Source organism: Molothrus aeneus, chromosome 3 (assembly GCF_037042795.1).
Source record: "Molothrus aeneus isolate 106 chromosome 3, BPBGC_Maene_1.0, whole genome shotgun sequence".
In the NCBI taxonomy this organism is placed as follows: domain Eukaryota; kingdom Metazoa; phylum Chordata; class Aves; order Passeriformes; family Icteridae; genus Molothrus; species Molothrus aeneus.
The window spans coordinates 101,254,482-101,273,123 of record NC_089648.1 but is presented as its reverse complement, the minus strand read 5'-3'; the positions used below and the strand labels follow the sequence as shown (position 1 = coordinate 101,273,123).

At 36.8% G+C, this 18,642-nt stretch overlaps 1 protein-coding gene across 4 annotated transcripts in view; it reads left to right on the top strand.

Annotated features, from left to right (window-relative positions):
- The window catches only part of EPHA7 (EPH receptor A7), a 163,035-nt gene that overhangs the window by 6,730 nt on the left and 137,663 nt on the right, over window positions 1-18,642 (top strand). For all 4 annotated transcript variants that reach the window (XM_066547497.1, XM_066547498.1, XM_066547493.1 and 1 more), the window contains exon 3: window positions 1,887-2,556. In XM_066547497.1, coding sequence (XP_066403594.1) covers window positions 1,887-2,556 — 670 coding nt within the window. The remainder of the gene's footprint in view (window positions 1-1,886; window positions 2,557-18,642) is intronic.

Sequence of the window (18,642 nt, the reverse complement as noted above, 5' to 3'; positions counted from 1 at the left end):
AAAAACCCCCCGAAACCATCTCAAAGAAACCTCAAAGGACATAGCATTACCTGGCAAAATTTTAGGCTTTATGCCTTTTTTGTCATCTTGATGGGATTTTTTTTTTTTAATGGGGAGATGTTTTTTATTATCATAGTATAGCCCAAGCCCTCTCAGTCCAGGGCCCCATTTTTTCTAGCTCTTATAGAGGTGAAAAAAATTACTCATTCAGCTCTAATAAATCTGTTATGAAGATAGACATTCTTTTGTTCAGAGGTTAATACTGTTCCATATGCAATCACTTCAGTTAACTCCATGAGCATTTAATAATCTATTTCAATCATTTAATTCCATATGCATATAATATATAATACTGTATATATCTCATCTGTATTAACTGTAGGTCCTTGAAATGCACTTTGATATTTCCAACTTCTGTGCATTTCAGCATCTGCAGCTGTGATATATTTTGTGGTGATAACTTCCAGCATCAATTCAGCCACATCTGTTTTTTCCTGAAACAGACAACAACATTAAAATGGTCTCATTTGCTGTCAAATAGGCTTGCAGAGAAATGTATACTGTGTGGCTCCTGATCTGGGAAGCCAATGCCTTCCATGCTTGGTTGCCGGCATGAGGAATGTCAGTGGATGCTCTCTCCTGCAGAGGTGCCGACTATACAAGTCCCACAAAGCACTTAAGCATGTGCTTACCATTAAGCTCATAAGTACAGTCACTGATCTTAAGCGTGAGCTTAAGTGCATTATTGACACAGGGCCAGAGGGCTGAGTGCCATCCAGAGAAGTCATGGTTGCCTGTATCCTGGGGTGACGATAGCTCACCCCCCTCCTCTAATTTACTACAGCTGCAGTTTCTGCAGGCACTGAAATGTTACAAGAAATGTGAAAAAAGGTGAGAGATGAGGATTGTTTTGGTTACACCTGGGCAGATCTGCCTGGTTGATTTCAGTGGAAGGTTTGCCATTGCTGGAGGTGCAAATTCCCACGCTACCAAAGGCTGTTAAAGACTCTGGGATTGTTAAAGGCTTACCAGCTCGTTATTCAGTTGGTAACCTAAAGAAAGAGAATCAACAAAACTCAGGCTTTGAACCAGAGAGCTTTCAGTCATACAGGTTGTTTTTAATTCTGTGTGTAGTCTCATGGTTCATTTGAACTGCCAGCTAAATGAAGTTTGCCCCTTCTAATAGGGGTGCAGCCACTGGACAAACAGTGGCTACTTATGTTTTCAGTTTGTAAATAAAACAGAAGGTACACTGAAAGAAAGGGAGACAATTAAAATGTTTTCTTTCTTTCTTTCAGATTTTTAATTCTGTCAATTTTCTCTTGCCCTCTCTCTATGCCATTTCGATCACATAGGGGTGGGAATCATCTGACTCATGAGTTTCAGGACCTGATCCCATGCTTTCTATATACAACTGCAAGTTTCACTGGAAGCTTTATATGCACGAGTTTTGTGTACTCTAATGCTAAGCAATTTCAGTTTCTAAGATTTCACTGACATTAGGTTTCTTTGAAAGAGAAGCTGCCTCACTCCTTTTGGTCTTTGCTCGCTCAAAACCCATTGTGACATTAAAGAAGTGTGTGTGAGCTCAGGGTGAAATCAGAACGTGGTATGCTAAACAGCCTTTTCTGAAGCTGCCCCATTTCAACTGTGCCCATGATAGGACAATGATTTTTAGAAGTTGTATGTGGGAAAGACATGAAAGGAGAGAGAGCCTACTCCTGTATTAATATATATTTTCTTCATTTAGGTGCTTAACAGTATTTTTAACAACTTACTGTTAAAAAGAAGGGAAATGTGAGTTGTGCAAAACTTCTTTAAATACTCAGTAGTTACAACTGGTGACATACTTCTTGTTTATTACTAACTGTTTGTTATCATTTTAGTGGGAAGAAATTAGTGGACTGGATGAAAACTACACTCCTATACGAACATACCAGGTATGCCAGGTGATGGAATCAAACCAAAACAACTGGCTTCGGACTAACTGGATTGCAAAAAGCAATGCACAAAGGATTTTTGTAGAACTGAAATTCACTCTGAGGGATTGTAACAGTCTTCCTGGAGTTCTGGGGACTTGTAAAGAAACTTTTAACTTGTATTATTATGAAACAGACTACGACACTGGCAGGAGTATCCGAGAAAACCAATATGTAAAAATAGACACTATTGCAGCAGATGAAAGTTTTACCCAGGGTGATCTTGGGGAGAGAAAAATGAAACTTAACACAGAGGTGAGAGAAATTGGACCTTTGTCCAAAAAAGGATTCTATCTTGCGTTTCAGGACGTAGGGGCCTGCATTGCTTTGGTCTCTGTCAAAGTCTACTACAAGAAGTGCTGGTCCATCATTGAGAACTTAGCTATTTTTCCTGACACAGTGACTGGCTCAGAGTTTTCCTCTTTAGTTGAAGTGCGAGGAACTTGTGTCAGCAGCGCGGAGGAGGAGGCGGAGAACTCGCCGAAGATGCACTGTAGCGCGGAGGGAGAATGGTTAGTGCCTATTGGAAAATGTATCTGCAAAGCAGGATACCAGCAGAAAGGAGACACGTGTGAACGTAAGTAAACACACAACTTCCTGTAAATTGTAGGTCATGTTCTACCAGATTTTTCTGTTTGTTTTTTTTTAATTATTATTATTATTTTTTTCGCTTTTTTAAAAGAGAAATTCATCATCAGTCTGCTTTTAAGGTTTTCAGATCCTCAATCTGTGAAGTTCACACTGGTTAATCTAAATCAGTCAGTCCGATTATGAAAACCAGTGGTTGTGCAATGCAGTTTTAAATTTAAAGAAAAAGATTGAAGTCGTAAGTATAAAGACAGGTTTAGGACTAAAATTATTAACTGATTAATGTGTTGCTTGTACCTTTTGGTAAGGCTGAGTAAATCATACCTATCACAGAACATTGTAGCAATCATGTCAGGTATGAGTAGGTAAACAGTTTGTTCTTTCACATGATCCCTGACATAATTATAAGGAAGCTAAAATGTATGTAGTAGACAGAATGGGTGTGGTTAGTAAGGGGAAGAATACACCCAAAATCAAAACCAAGCTAAAGATTTGTTTCAAGTGTGTAAAAACTAAATGCAAGACAGATATTTCAAATAGAATATCAAATTTTGAGAATAAAGTATGATATGCTTTCTATAATTTTTTTTTGCACAAAACTAACTCTAAATTTTTGGCATTCAGTTGAATCATTGTGATTATTTTAAAATACTAGCTGATCAGAGACTATTGAGTTGTACTTCCTGATTCAAGACTAATTCATTTAACCATGTTCCTAGAATTATACTTACCCTTAGCCTTGCTGTTACTGGGGCTACAGGCATAAGATATTTCTGTTTAGCACGAGAAAAAATATTTTATTGTCTTTGCTTCCAGTAAGAACAAGAGAATCTGCAGTTTGTTTGGAGACGGGTATTTTCATGTACATTTAATACAAGGTCTATAATTTTTATCACAAGATAATACAAGGAGTTCTATCACCATATGTTTATTGCAAGATAGGCAGATGTTTGTTGATGAGAAATATTGTAAGTGAAAAAGTGGAAGAGCCCCCACAAATCTATGAAGAGGAGAAATTTACATCATCTCAAAAACAAAGCTGGCAGTGCTCACTGAGTCTGAGGTGCCTCAGTCTGATGAGGACTTCAAAAACTGTAGAGGATAAGTAAATGAATCTCTTTATTAATAGTTTGTCCACATGAAAAAACACAGTTCTGCTTTTGACGAGTTTCTATGAGGAAATTCAGGAGAAGGTGAAGTGAGTGGAGTTGATCTGAGGTCTTCGTAGCTCCACACAAATCTTTCATTGTTCTGTTGGGAAAGGATGAAGTCTTAAACACTGCAGAGGGTGATCTCATTAGGAGTAATTGTAATGTGAAAAACTGCCCCGGCAAAACTGTTCAGTAGACTGTATTAGAGTTCTGTTAAAAATATTAAGTGCTGTGTCCCGTAGAAATCTGTGTTGAGGTTTTAGATTTTTTTTTTTCTGAGTGACTGATTTTTTTTCCTTTTTTTAGTTAACTTGCTCTTGATTACAGACCTAGTTATCTTTGATGTAATTAATATACTAATTTTATTTGACTTTCAATAAGGGAGAGAAAATATCCCAAAAAACCCCCAGTGTATGTTAGGAAGGGGGTGGGGGACATGAGCTGAGTGAGCATGGCAGGGATGGATAGAGAAGAAATTGATGTTTGGTGACTGGAATTCAAGTAACCTATTTTTTTGAACAGGCTTCTTAATTTCTAACTGCGCTGATGTTGACAAAAGAATTAAATGATAACTTGTACTTGAGCCTGGTGGCGTGCTCATTTGCAAGAACATTTCCCATTTTTGGCTTGCTTCCAAAGCAATCGCTAGGAGAACACGCTACTCTGGAAGCAGTCCAGAGGATCATTTATGGTATTTTTCCTCTTTTCTTTCAGTGATCCTGTTAAGAGTTTCAAAACAAACTCTGGCCCCATATTGAGGCAGCCTAATGTGTTGGAGAGGGAAAAGGTGGTGGGCAGGCACTCGTCGAGTGCGCGCCGAGTCGGCAGCTCCGAGTCAGACCGATCTGGGTGACGGTGGCACAGGCTTGTAATTGCTCTCTGCGTGTCCTGTCTGGGCTCGAGGATGTTATTAACTATGATCAGCTATGGAGTGACCGATAATGCAGCTGGCACACTGATACTGCGTCTGTTTTTTGTGACAGATACTGAGAGAAACTTATCTGTACATTGACACTAATGCAACTGGCTATCTGTTACTGTCAAGCTGTGTAACAGATCAAGAGGAAGCAAGTTGGTGTGTGCTTCCTTAACCCAGAGCTTTTGTAGCCCTGTCTGAGGGCTCACTTCTGCAAATACTTTGTACCTGGCATGCTGTGTGACTTCTTTGGGACTACTCAGGGCAGAAAGTATTGTGCTCTGTCAGGATGGGCAGACGTCTGTGATTCTTCTCTCACACTTGCTAAAGCTCTGCTGAATTAGCACAGTAGGATTGTCTTTTAAAGATACAGAATAATACCTTATCTGTTGTAGCAAAGGTAGAAGTAGATGGCCACATTGTTGTTCCAGATATCTCTTCAGCCTGTAACTCAGCAGGGATTTTCATTTGTGTTTTGCTAGCTTGATTGGCTGTCTGTGATTGAATAATGTGTTCCTTTTGCATACAGCTCCTCTCCTGTTTGTGAAATTTATTGAGTTCAGATACTCAAACAATTGAATTTTGATTTATACACAACTCTGCACTGGATGCATTTATTTTTTTTTTTTTTTAATGAATGTAAGTAACTTGTAGTGCTGGGAAGGATAAGGAAGAAAACAATCATGAGTGGTGAAACACGTAATCTGGAAAATAAGGTCCCCTGTGTTCCCTCTTCATTGCTTGATCTTTCAAAGGGAGTTTTTGTTGGGTTTTTTTTCCTTTTGGATGTACACCGATTACTTCTCACTGTACAAGTGCCAAAGAATCCTTGTGACCTCAGTGATCTAAAACATACATAAGAGAGCCAAATTTCAGAGACCTCACAAATGCAATTTAAAGCAAAATCTTAAAGCTCTGTGAAACAAGCATGAGGAAAGCAGGTGAGCCTCTGAACTTTCAGCTGCAGATTGTTTTGCTTATGTACAAGGAGACTCTTTCCTGAGTGTTGATCTTAGATCTGATGGTGTGTAGCGCTAGACTTAGGTGTGGAAATCGTACATTTTAAAGGATCATCTTGAAGGGTACCTAGCAGCAGTACCAGAAAGGTACTTAGACATATTTAGTTCTCCTAACACTATGTATTGCATCTATTATGGAAAAAATCCCCATCTAATCAACCAAAAAACTGTCATCCAACCAACTAAAAAAACCCCAACCACAAAAACCCAATGGACTTCTCGGTAACTGTAGTGGACTCCCAGTAGGTCTAACTTGGACTTTTCTCACAGTGGAGTTCATTTGATATGTTATACATGTAAAGGAATACACTGTGATCAGTGATTGATATTTGAAGGTGAAAATAATTCTATGAGAGCTTCTACTATAATGTATTTTCCATCTGTTTCATGATAGTTGAGGGTGGAGAGGGAGAGATTTAAATTTATTTAATCAGAGCAGTAGAGTGATATTTCAGAAGGTATGAAGCTTTTCTTAAATATTACTGAACTGTGAAATTGCGTAGATCACTGGGCAACAAGTCCAAAAAACCAAATTCCTAGGGAAAGCCAAATGGATGCATTTTACTGTTAAACCTATTATAATACTGTATGCATTAACAGTTGTTTTATTGGCCTCCAAATGAGGAGGGGATTATAGCTATTTGCACATTTTGTCTTGGTGAGGTAAAAAGGGAGCTACAGGCTTTTCTTTCCAAACTTTGTCAAGTGCTATACACTGTGCCAAAGAGCAAGCTGCATCTGTTCCTTCTCTTTTTTCTTCTTGGGACAAACATTTTATCTCTTCACTTTGTGAGATATTACTTGATAACAGATCCAGAAACTGAATTTACCTTATGTGCAACATATTTGTGGTAAAGTATGTGTGGTTGTGTTTTTTTTTTTTTTTTTTTTTTTTTAATTTCTTGATTGTTTTCTTTTTTAATGTTACTCCATTTTTCCATTTAGGAGCTTACGTGCCACACGTTTATTAATAGAGGACAATGAATTAAGATGGGAATGTGAATAAGTTGTAATTAAAACAAATATTACTATGCTTCCCAAAAGCCCAGGTTGCACATATTGTGAATTGGGTGTAGAGTTCAGCTCAGGGTGTGTGTCACAGATGCGGGTGACCTGCAACTTAAGTAACCTATGCTGACATTCCTGCATTTTCAAGTTGAAAATTTTTTGCTTTGTGAAGATGAGGAACATGGTGAAAAACTTTTCAATGGCATTTATATCATCAGGACTTTAAATGTTTCCTCTTTTGAAGAAGAGTTACCTTTCTTCCATTTGCTTCCAAAATTACTCTAGGGAAGAGAATGTAATTAGTTTCAGCTAATTGAACCTGAGCAGAGAATGAGGGTATCTCTGTGTCACTGAGTCTTGTCGTTTTCTCAGAAGCCCGTAGAAGTTCAACAGCAGAGCATCTATCTCCTTCTCTTTTTATTCCCTAACATATTAAATAACTTTTCTGTTCCTTTTTAAAGAAAGACCAGTGGGATCTGATATCAGGCACCGCATACTGAATATTAACTATTTGATTAAAAAAAAAAGTTTAAAAGGTAGGTATCTTTGCAAAGGATCCTAGCAGGGTTCAGGAAAATAAACTAGATACTTTAAAGTGAAAGTAAGACCTTTTAGCTAGATGGTCAAGAATTACTGAAGGTATTTCTAGCATGAAATAGAGAGCTTTAATTTCTGCTTCAAGCCCCCTTTTATAATTTGTAGAAAGTTGAATGTTTTGGCTATCATTCACCCTGTAGTCTTCTGACTTCCCTTCTTGTCAGGGAGATGTGGTACAAATATATATTTTCTTGCTATATCTTCCTTTCAAAACAGTCTAGTGTTCATAAAGAGGATAATTTTTTCAAATTTATTTGTCTCTCTTAAGTAATTTGGATTTCTTTGACCTACTTTGTTCATGTTCTTCAGCTTTCTGGATGTGAAAGCACAGGGGATAGAAAGGGAAAGGAGCCATGTCCACTGTTAAACATGATCTCTTTGGAAGTATTTTCCAAATGAAGTAACACAAAATGGCTGGTGTTCTCTCTGGTCAGGGCTGGCCATTCGCTGAAACAAACTGATGCCTTTATGCTTCATAACATCTGTTTCAGGTCTCTTCTGTGTTGTCTTTTGGCCCTAAGATACAATTGATTTTTTGTAGCGTTGCTTTGCCTGAAGTATCTCAATTAGTTTGATAAGTCTGATTTTAGGATGTCATAGTTTTGGTGATACAGCATTCTCTCCCAAATGTGACAGAGATGGGAGAAGTAAAATGATGAGAAGTCAAAGTGATAAGTAATGAAGGCAGTCAAAACCATCTAGTTTTCATTGATAATGCCATCTGAGTGATCCTTAAAACGAATTAACTGCAGAGCTACTGACAGGTTTAGTTCACAATAAACTAGTAGTTTTGCTCCAGAAGAGCTGAAAGAGGTGAAATTGCAGATGCACATGGGCAATCAGGAGCCCACATCCTAGAAGTAGGGTTGTTGGATAATGCAATTGAATGTAGAGCTCTTTCTCTCTCCAGTCTCTTCTCCTCTGCCCTCTGGCCTGTCCCTCTTCCCAGCTTCAGCTGTGTCCAGGAATTAATTTTAGTTTTGCATTTTACTTGAGGTTTGATGAATAAGAATTTCTTCAACTTAATTTGCTGTGTGGTTGTTGCTTGGGTGTTTTTTTGGTCAGATCAACTGCTGTGCATAGATTTTGAAATGAAAACAAAACCAGCAATGAAATCTAAGAGAATTTTAGTAATATCTCCTTTAGTTACAGGAGAAGCACTAAAACTGTCTGTTTTACGGGTCTGGGATGCCACTACTGAATTAGCTACGGTTGCTCAACAGCTGGGCCATTAACTCCTTAGCCATAAAGTGTGTCTGCTGTTTGTTCTAAATGAAGCTTTAGTTGGTATTTAGAAGTGGAATCTCATCCTGTCAAGTCTGTTGCCCAAAACCATACATTTTGCTTCTGAAACAAACTTTTCTGCCCAGAAATCTTTTGTGAAGGGTGCAATAGGTGTCTAATGGCTTTGCTATTCTTTTCTAAGTTTGCTATGTTTCTAAGTATAAACAAATTTTCCTACATGAAAAAGAAGCTGCTTGCTTGGAAATTCTGAGAGGGTTTTTTGATTTGTTTGTTTTGGTGTGGGTTTTTTTGGCTTTGTCCAGGGTTTCTGTTAACCTTTCAGAATTAGCCACTAAAAATAAATCTAAGTATTTTTTAATTTCTGAGTGCAAATGGGAGAAGTCATATATAATCCTCATTAGGAGTATCATAAGCGTACATGCATTCCATTACATATGACTATTAGCTTTTTAAGAAAAAGTGAAGCAAAACCCATCCAGAAAACAAGGATTCAGGAACTGAGAAAAGAGAATTAGTAGGTTACAGAGAAACTGAAAGTAGAGATCAATTAATGGAAGAACTGATCACAGAAAAGAGAAGAACATGTTAATAACTACTTACCTAATTACTTCATGTATCTGTAAAACATCTATTATGTCTGTGGTGAAATGCTGTTGAAAGTTGTTCAAGAAAGCTGTAGTTCAAAGTATAAATTTTTCTTTGAAAATAAGGAAATTTAAGGGCTGAATTTGCGGTTTTTATTTAAGAAGTGAGACAACCATATGGCAAGATCTATGTTTGGTATAGAAGCTGAAAAAAAAAAAGGAAATTATGTGGGCAAAATGTTTGGTTAACTAGATTAGGTTTTGAATTTTGATGCATCCCAAACTTCCTCTGTTATTGTGAAAATATTTGCTCCTCAGCAACAGTTCCTATATATTAAGCAGTATTAAATCCTTAACAATATCTTTCTGTTTTTACTTGAGAAACTGTGGAGATAGTTTTAGTGTAGGTTTTCAGTTAATATGCTTGTACTGTAGAGTAAAAGTTAATTCTTGCTTCTTGACTTCTCAGCTGGCTTGCCTTATGCTGTGCAAGCTCTGTCTGCAATGCTAATTTAGTTATTAAAGACAATAAGTTGTACAGAGTTTATCACAATAACCTATGTGTATTGACACTTTTTAGATTGAAAACAAATAAAACCTATTCAAATTAATATCTTGAAAGTCAAAATGGATTTTTTAAAGTTTTATAATAAGCTATATAAGTCACATGTATATAACTTAATTGTGTTGTTTTTTGCCTCTCCTAGAGGTATTGTAAGTATTACTTCTGTAAAAAAACTTAAGACTGCAACCAAATTGAGAGTTAAACAGTTTGTAGGAGTTTCCTTTTCGAAGAATTAGGAAAGTATATTCACGGAGCTTATTAAAAGCCAAGCACTTGAAAGGAAAAAAATGTAGATGATTTCTACTGTAATCCTTCACAGAGTGTTGTGGCATCAAAGAGAATCCAAAAAAGGGCAGGTTCACTATTTAGGTCAGCATTACCTGTCTTTAACTTCATAAAAAGAAACCCCTCTTTACAGAATGGTGTGTCTAATTTCTTCTATAACATAGCATTGTTGTGCAAACAGCAGCAGTAGCAAATGCATTTAAGACATTTTTATTTAAGACATTCCTTAGAGAAGCTTTTATCCCTGAGCACTTCCTAATCTTTGTGCTGCTGCTGTCTGTCACAGTGAGTTCTCTTGTTCCTAATATTAATGAAAAATACATGTTATATGTGGAAGAGAATAGTATCCAGTTAATAGTTCACAGCAGAAACTGTGGTAATCTTGTGTTTCATTTCTTGCTCTCAGACACATCAGCAATGTGTGCCTGGTGGCTCTGGTGAAAGTATTTCTGTATACATTTCCTCTCATGACTGCTTCTGACTTTACAGTCTCCCTAAAAAACACAACACGCCAACAAAAAGGAGAGCGTTTGTTAAATATTTAACACTTTTTTCCTTCTATTTTTCTTCATTAAGAAGAGATTTTCTATTTAGGAAAAATTATCCCAATGACTGTATATGCTCTTTGGAAAATTTTGCTTAATATCAAGCTAATTTATAAGTCTAATTCAGAGTAGCAAAGGCAACCAAGTATAAAACTTGCATGCAGTAAGAATTGGGTTCAAATACTGTATTTCTTGAGTTTATATCCTGTCAGGGCATGTATTTGTACATTTTTATTTAGCTGGGTGGCCCCACTGCTTGTCTTAAGGAGGATAAAGTTGCTCAGATCTCTAACAAACATCAGGGTTTTTTACCCAGGGTAATTTGATACTTTAATCTCTTAATTTTTGTGATTTGGGTTAGTTACATTTGTCTCTTGGCAAAACATGGCTCTCCTGCAATAATAGTGCCAAGCATTTTTCCAGTAAAAGTCTAATTAACTACAATTGTTAATATCATCTGATACCAGTGCATACCTCAAATGTGTGCAATTGATGGGAAAAAGAAGGAAGTACATGATTGAGAAACATAATTACTGTTAATATTTTGCAATGCATTTAGTATACATAAATGCAAAAGTTATTTTCTTGTTGTAATTGTGCAGTACACTAAGGCTTTAGAGAGACTGGACTAAGTCTACAGCTGGCTGTCTGCTGCTATATTTTTTTTTTATCAAAAAAAATTCTGATACTATGTATTACCATAAATAAACATACTGAGAAAGTGTAAAAATGAGGTTTCTACTTTTCACTAAACAAGTTATAAGTGTTTTAAGGAGGTAATGCCGAATGCAGGAAACTATCTGAAGAATTGCAGACTGAGGCACCATCCCCAGAATTTAATTGAAAGAATCCTATTACTTAATGAGAGTAACATCATGTGTTGATGTTTTCCTACAGAGGAAAGTGCTAAAGTTTTAGGTAAGTGTAAGCATATACTTAAACTTGAAACTTCTACGTTGATGAAACATATTTAAATGAATGCTTTATTAGAATTTTAAGAATTGCAATATTGTGCTGCTATAAATGTATGCAGAGAAGTGAATATAAACAGGACCCTAAAATTCCACTGATGATACATTTCCCACTGGTGAAATTTACAATCTCTAGCATAATTAGTGGCTATAACTTGTTGTTATTCTTTCCTTGCATGTAGTGAGTATGATATGTCATGGAGTGTGAGCACCAGATGACTGATGTTCATTTTGCAGTGGATGGAACACAGTGGAATAAACTCATGTGAGGGGGTCAGGTGGTGTTTGGAAGTCTTCTGGCAGGTGACTAAAGGGGTGTCCTCGTGTGGCCTCATATGGCTATATGCATGTGACCTGCTGTACATTCCCTTTCTTTGTCTCACTGCAGGTGTCCTCAGAATGTGACTGAGCTGCAGGTGTCCCCTGAGAGTTGCTAGAGCTAATTTTTTCTCAAATGACCATGTATATGCTTTATTTCCAGTCTTATAACATATTGTACACAACATATTATGCACATATTGTGCATATTTTCCTATGGAAATCTAAACCCATTTGTAGGAGAGGGCAGGATGTCCTTCATCCACTTCTGATGGATCGTCAAAACAAAACTTAGGAGTTGTATGGAACTTGTATTAATGACCTGATCCGCTTGACCTGAAAAGTTAAAATAACATGGGGCCTCCAATCCTCCAAATCCCTCAGTTTACCAGCTAATGTTAATTTGTGGGGAGTAAACATAGTATTTTTTTAACTTCCTGACTGTACCAGGTTTGTTTTTTTTTTAAATTTTTTTCACTAAACTATTTAAATTATTATATGGTTAGATTTTGAGAAAAAATGATACATTTAATGAAAATGTGTGTGGTGCATATTTGAATCAATCAATTTGTGTCCACAGAGGGATATAGATGGTGTTGAGAAACCCATTAAATCTCTAATATAAAATATTGGAGCCCTTGCTTAGCTACCATGAAAATTCTTAAAGAATGTTGGCAACTGAGGCTTTGTAAGTGAAGTTTATGGTATTCCTAAAAGTTTGGCAGATTGTGTGCCAAACGGCTCAGCTTTGTTAATGCTGGAACAAATTGCATGTTCAAAAATTTGTCTGTGGGACATGGTCTGAGTGGGCAACATGTGTCTGTGGTCACTGGCCATATTTACATGACCTCACTCAACTCATGTTATCCAGGCTTAGGTCAATTATTTTTCTTGCTGAGGACAATTTGAGCTTGCATCTCTTGCTTCAAATAGGGCATGTCTCTTAGGCCAACATGCAGTCACTGTTAGAAGGTTTTATTAACTACTGCTGAAACTTGTTCTGCTCATAGTGTAGCAGTTAGAACCATTCATATGGAGTGATATTCCAATGCCTTAGGTTATGAGCTTTCTTTTTCATATATTTACTTATATATATATATATATATATATAACACAGACATGCATATAAAATATAAACCATTTAATCTTTACTATTTGTGCTCTAGTGTTTCCAATGTTGACATAAATTTGTTTTGATTAATTACTTGCATTGTGTATATATGTATGTATTTATTAGGTGAATGGTAGAACTGGAGAAAAAGTTCTACTGATTTTTTTTTTGCTTATAAGAGTGATGTGTTTGTATGTCAAAGGAAATGGAGATGTATTGATCTTTTCCCTTGTTTCTGTTAGAATGTGTAGCTTTGTTTGAAGTCTTAAAATATCAAGAAATAAAATGTAACTAGAAAGAAAAAGGTTGTATGGAACAGATTTTTTTTTTAAGATAATATTTGGTATTTTGTTTTTAATTTCTGCATCGAGATAGTTTTGGGATGTGGCTGGAATACTTTCAAAGAGATGGTATTCTTACTTGATTTTATTTTTTTGGATCAGGCCCATGATACAGCTTCTTAGCTGATATCAACCATTGAATCTTAGATATTTGATTTCTCATGTTTCAAAATGTCAACGTATTTTTTCTTGATAGATTTATTTGCACAGTAAAGAAATGAATTAACTCTCCATTTTATTTTTTTGCTCAATTTATTGAAAAGGTTTGTTCCATATCAGTAGCTCTTCAGGAAAAAATAACATTCATTATATTATTTTCTGAGTATATTATAATTGTGACATTGTTCTGTGCTGGTTATGCAAGAGCACATTTGTCTGTTATACAGAGAAATTGACATCTTTCAAAGTGTGGTCAGTTTTATTGGCACTAACTAGAAGAAAAGAGTAGTGATAAAGTCCTTCCAAATGATAACTACGGGAAATGGATATTGTTTTAACTGTTAGCAAATCCCAAAGCTTCACATTTTCACCTAATTATCTCACCTATGGACATCTCAGCTGGATTTCATCTGCAGTCTGATGCTGGGAAGTGTGAAAGTATTGTGCTTAAAATCATAATCAGGGCTGAAAATCATGTCCCCTTGTGCAGATGGAATAGAATTCTCAATCAATCTCTGATCTCTGACTGTCTCTTCTCTTTACTTAACACTTATCATTAGTTGCATACCACCAAATTTTCTCATTAAAAGGCATAATTTTTTGTCTTTATCATGTATATGCTTGTCTGTCTGCTTTTGTTTGTCAGTTAAAATAAGTCTCTACTTGTCCTGTTATTGAAAAAATCTTGTCAGTGGAATCGCTAGTGAATAATACTGGTAAACAAGGGAGAGAAATGACATCTTTTTAAAACAGTTTTTCTTTTCCCTGGGCAAATGTGACATAGGAGGAGACAATGACATACCTACTTTTGATCTTTTATCTTAAAGATTTTCTGTCATATTTAGAGCCACAGTCATTGTGTATTGTGTATTATTGTTGTAAAAAATCATGTATCCAAGAAGATAAGATTCAAAATTCCATGACAAGTAGAGATGAATGGTTTTTAGAAAATAAAGCACAGGCTGATAGCACAAATGATGTGCAGTGTCTGAGTAAGGGATTTTATTTCTCTCCTTAGTACAAGGACTAAATGAAAATGCAATACCTGTTCTCACAAAACAAACCCCACTTTTATAATTCTGCCATTTAAAGACATTCTGTGTGTTTAAGCAGTGACAAGGGTATTCATTATTAATTAACATTCAGGAGATAACTGACTGTCAGTTGCCAGTCAGAGTGGAGCTTGGAAGAATGTTGACATTGATTGATGGACATTATTCTGGGACTATGCACAAACAACCTGCTCAGGTCATCTGAATACATAGAAACATTACAGATCAGCTCCCCATACACAAAAAGCTCGGGCTGTCCTTTCTGAAGGGAGGATATCCTTCCAGGTGTCCTAGACTCATTTGATTTTTAAGTTAAGCCTTCACTTTCCTGCACTGTGGTCCTGCACAGTTAAGAAAAGTTCATTTTAGTCTGGTAAATATAGATAAAAAAGGTCACTGCTCTGTTTCTAGCTGTTTGTGATTGAGGTGCTTCAGCATTCAGCTTGAAGCAATATTTTTTATGTTGCTTTTTGGAGTGCTATATGTACTTACCTAATGGATATATAGTAATGCATTTTTTTCTATGGGGAGAAGAAAATCCTCAACTCCTAATTTACATTATTTTGAAATACAGAGATGGAAGAGGCGTTTCATTCTTGCTATCTCTGTGATCTCTTCAGAAGTGAGTTTTAAATACCTGCAGTGATACCAGTTGTGTGCATCTCCTGGGATCAGTAGTGTATTTAGATTCAGTGAAGTGGAGCCGCCCTTACGGCGCCCTCACACCTCCTTTTAAAGGAGGGTATAAGCAAGCTCTTAAGTGTGTCACATACCAATTCCACATACCCTAAGCTGAGTAGCCTGTGTGTCTGAACTCCTCCTGCTTCTTGTGGTGGGCACCTGCTGGTACAATGGTGGTGGTACGTAGCTAAAGAAACAGAGTATGGTGGTTCATGGGCTGTAGAGACTTTCAGGGAGGTGACACTTTCCTGTGTAAGTGAACAGCCTGGTCATCAACATATGATAAGCACCTGCGTCACAGATTCCTAATTTTCGTCATTTTTCTCAATTTTAATTTTTTGAATATGCTTCCAAATATATCACAGTTATTAACTAAGACAGAGGGCGGCTCATTAAGGTGATTGAAAAGGAGAGCTTATGAATGGAGCCCTTTTCCTGTGATTATCCATGGGGGCAAAGCTCCTGTGCTCTATTACATGACTCTGTCGGTTAAAAATTGGATCTGTCTTGTGTTCTTTAAAATCCCCATAACTTTGAGCTTTGGGAGACATCGCAGTTCCACCCACTCCAGATGGAAGAAGCGTGCTGCTGGGAATCCCTTGCCAATCTCTGTCCCTGATAACAGTTTCTGAAGCATATTGGGGAAATCTGTTGAGAGCTGTTATAATTTCATACTTGTGTGCCAGTTTTCTTTCTCTGTTTCTTCCAAGTATCTGCTACTGGGGTTCCTTTATGCTTCTTTGGGGCTGGCAGGGTATTCCTGCAATGAGGCAGAGCTCCTTGCTTTTACCCAGTGGAAAAGGACACCACAAATGTTTCTGTTGCAAAACTGCTTATTTTCCCTTGGGTAAAATCTTGCTTGCTTTATTCATAAAAAAAAAAAAAAAAAATAATGAGTCCCTTGGGACTGCTTGTGAAAGTAAGAAAAACAGGAGTTGGCCCCATGTCATAACCATCTGTTATTAACACAAAGAGCAAGGGCCCAGTCTTGCAGTCCTTGCTAAAAGCAGTTTGTTTAATAGGAATTACTACAAATATGAAAAATGTGTGTTTTCCTCATTACTGTGAGAATATTCCCTTCCAGTAGTGAAAAAAAAGTCATCATGAATCTTGGTGTACAATCACACAATTACATTATTTTATATTGCAGTAGGCTGTATGCAATAAACATCTCTTTCCAAGAAATATATGTATTGCAGTATTTTCAAAAATCACTTCACCTACTTTCATGCATATTTTTTTACATAGTACATCTTTTTTATTTTATTGCTGAATTATGACTGGGTTTTCTTTTCTACTGTTTTTATGACTGAGGTAAACATATATATTTTTTTTTATTTTTATAGCAGCTAGTTTGAAAATGATGCCATTTTTCCCTCTCCTCCAGAAGAAAATGTTTGATTTTTTTACTTGATAGATCCCACACACTCTCCAATCCCCACCCTCAATTTATAAAAACAAGTGTTACTGGAGAACTGAAATAATTTGATCCATCTTGCCATGCCATGCCATGGCAGAGAGGTAGTTTTGGTTGCTGTTACTTCCATTCACCTGTAGGATGAACTGCTAGGTTGGATTGCATTTTTTTCCCCCAACTTTGTGACCTCCTCTGTATTTTGTATTTCTGTCTTCATATTTAAGAGGATTATTCCATACTATTTAATATTAACCCCATATCTCTGTAAAGGATCAGCTTGATGTCTTCCTGCCCATTTTTTTTTCCATCAGTTCATTACTAGTCCTGAGAATTATGCCCAGTCCTTGCAAGGTAACTTGAGCCATGAGTGTTAATAGGAGCATTTAATCCATGCTCCTTCACTTCTGGCTATAAATCTGTTAGGCAGAACACGGGTTGCTGTAATCCTGTTGATTGCACCTCAGTGGCAGGCCAGTCCCCTGGCAGGCTGTGGTGCCTTTAAGGGTGCCTTTGAACAATCAGTCTGGCACAGAGCACAAGCAGCACAGCCCAGAATCTGGGAAAATATATAAATTATGATAGGAGGCTGCGTGTTTCCATGGTGTATGCAGAAAGACAGGAATTGCTGTATTGGATCAAACAAGTGGCTTGTCAAATCCATTACTCTTTTGCCAGCAAATGTCCAGTAGCAGATGTTTGGAAAAAAAAATATGAAGGAACATCAGTTTTGCTTTTCTTCAACCCAAAATCATTCTCTACAGCTCTGTTATGTCTCCTTTATGTCCTTTCTCCAGTTATTTTGTCATTCAAATGTTAGAATAATTGTTTTCATTTCATGTAATGGATATGTTCCATATAAGCTCCTAGTGTATTTTTGTGATATCTCTTAAGTTTGTGCCCTCAGATTGAAATAGACTGGAAATTCTACAGATGTTTGCATTATTAACTATTCAAGCCTTAAATTTATACTTTGAACTTGACTGAAAAGGCCCTTGAGGATCTGATGTAGAAGGATACACAGTAACAACACTACATTTATTTCTGTGCATTTAAGGATGTAGATTTTTAACAGTTTGATTGGGAAAAGTAAATTCATAATTTGTAAATGGCATGTAGGACAAATACAGTAGAATTTTATTACAGGAACATTACAGAAACTTCTTTTTCTGTATTTATAGACACTTTGGGCTATTGAAGGGTTAACCCCCACCCCCCAGGCAAACAGGGTATCACTTTCCTTAAAATGCCATTGGGAAACTGAGATAAATGGTGAAGCATTTTCTGTGTTGACATGATGTTCGCCTGTCCGATTGCATCCTTCCCAACAGACAGCAGAGAAGCAATTACAAAAAAAGACATCTGTGCCAAGGTTTGGCTAGCCAGGGAGGGCAAGCTCTTGTGTTTAAGAGGTAGAGAATCCAATCGATGAAAATGTCTGGGCCTGTTAGCACCAATAAAGCTGAAGGCCACTGGGAAGCTCGGGAAGGGTCTTTTGTTGCGAAGATAGAAAAGAGGCCGAAGCTGTGACACTTGGGGAGGAATAGGGTCAGCCAGTACGATCATCCATCTTCCTCAATGGCAGCTTTCTGTCAGTTTTTAACCCTGCTCAGCAGAGGATCTAAACCCCTATTGTTGGCACCAGCCAATTCTCAGCCAAGTGTAAATGAAGTTAATATTCACTGACCTTATGCATAGCCAATGAAGGCCCTTGATGTCATCCTGAAAATAATGTTATCTGACACTTCAAAAAGCAGATGTTGGCAGGTTGTTTGTGGTTTTTTGCTGAGCCAGTATGCAAAGATGCATTGTTTAGGCACCTCGCATTTAAACTGATTTCCATAATAACCACAAATAGGCCTTTTTGACCTTAAATTGACATAGTTATGGTTTTAGTTTGCATATCATTATATGCTGCTCACAAAGCCTGGCTAACTTGCACTAAGTGGTCAGGGGAAAGTAGCTTGGTTCACTTAGATAAGAAATATATGGGTCAGTGAGCAAAATTTATTTATGCTGATTAAACAGTGAGTTATTAAAATAGTTTAAATAATTCAAAGCAGACATTTTTAGAGCAAAATGAAGAATAGCATTTTATTTTGCAACATACCTC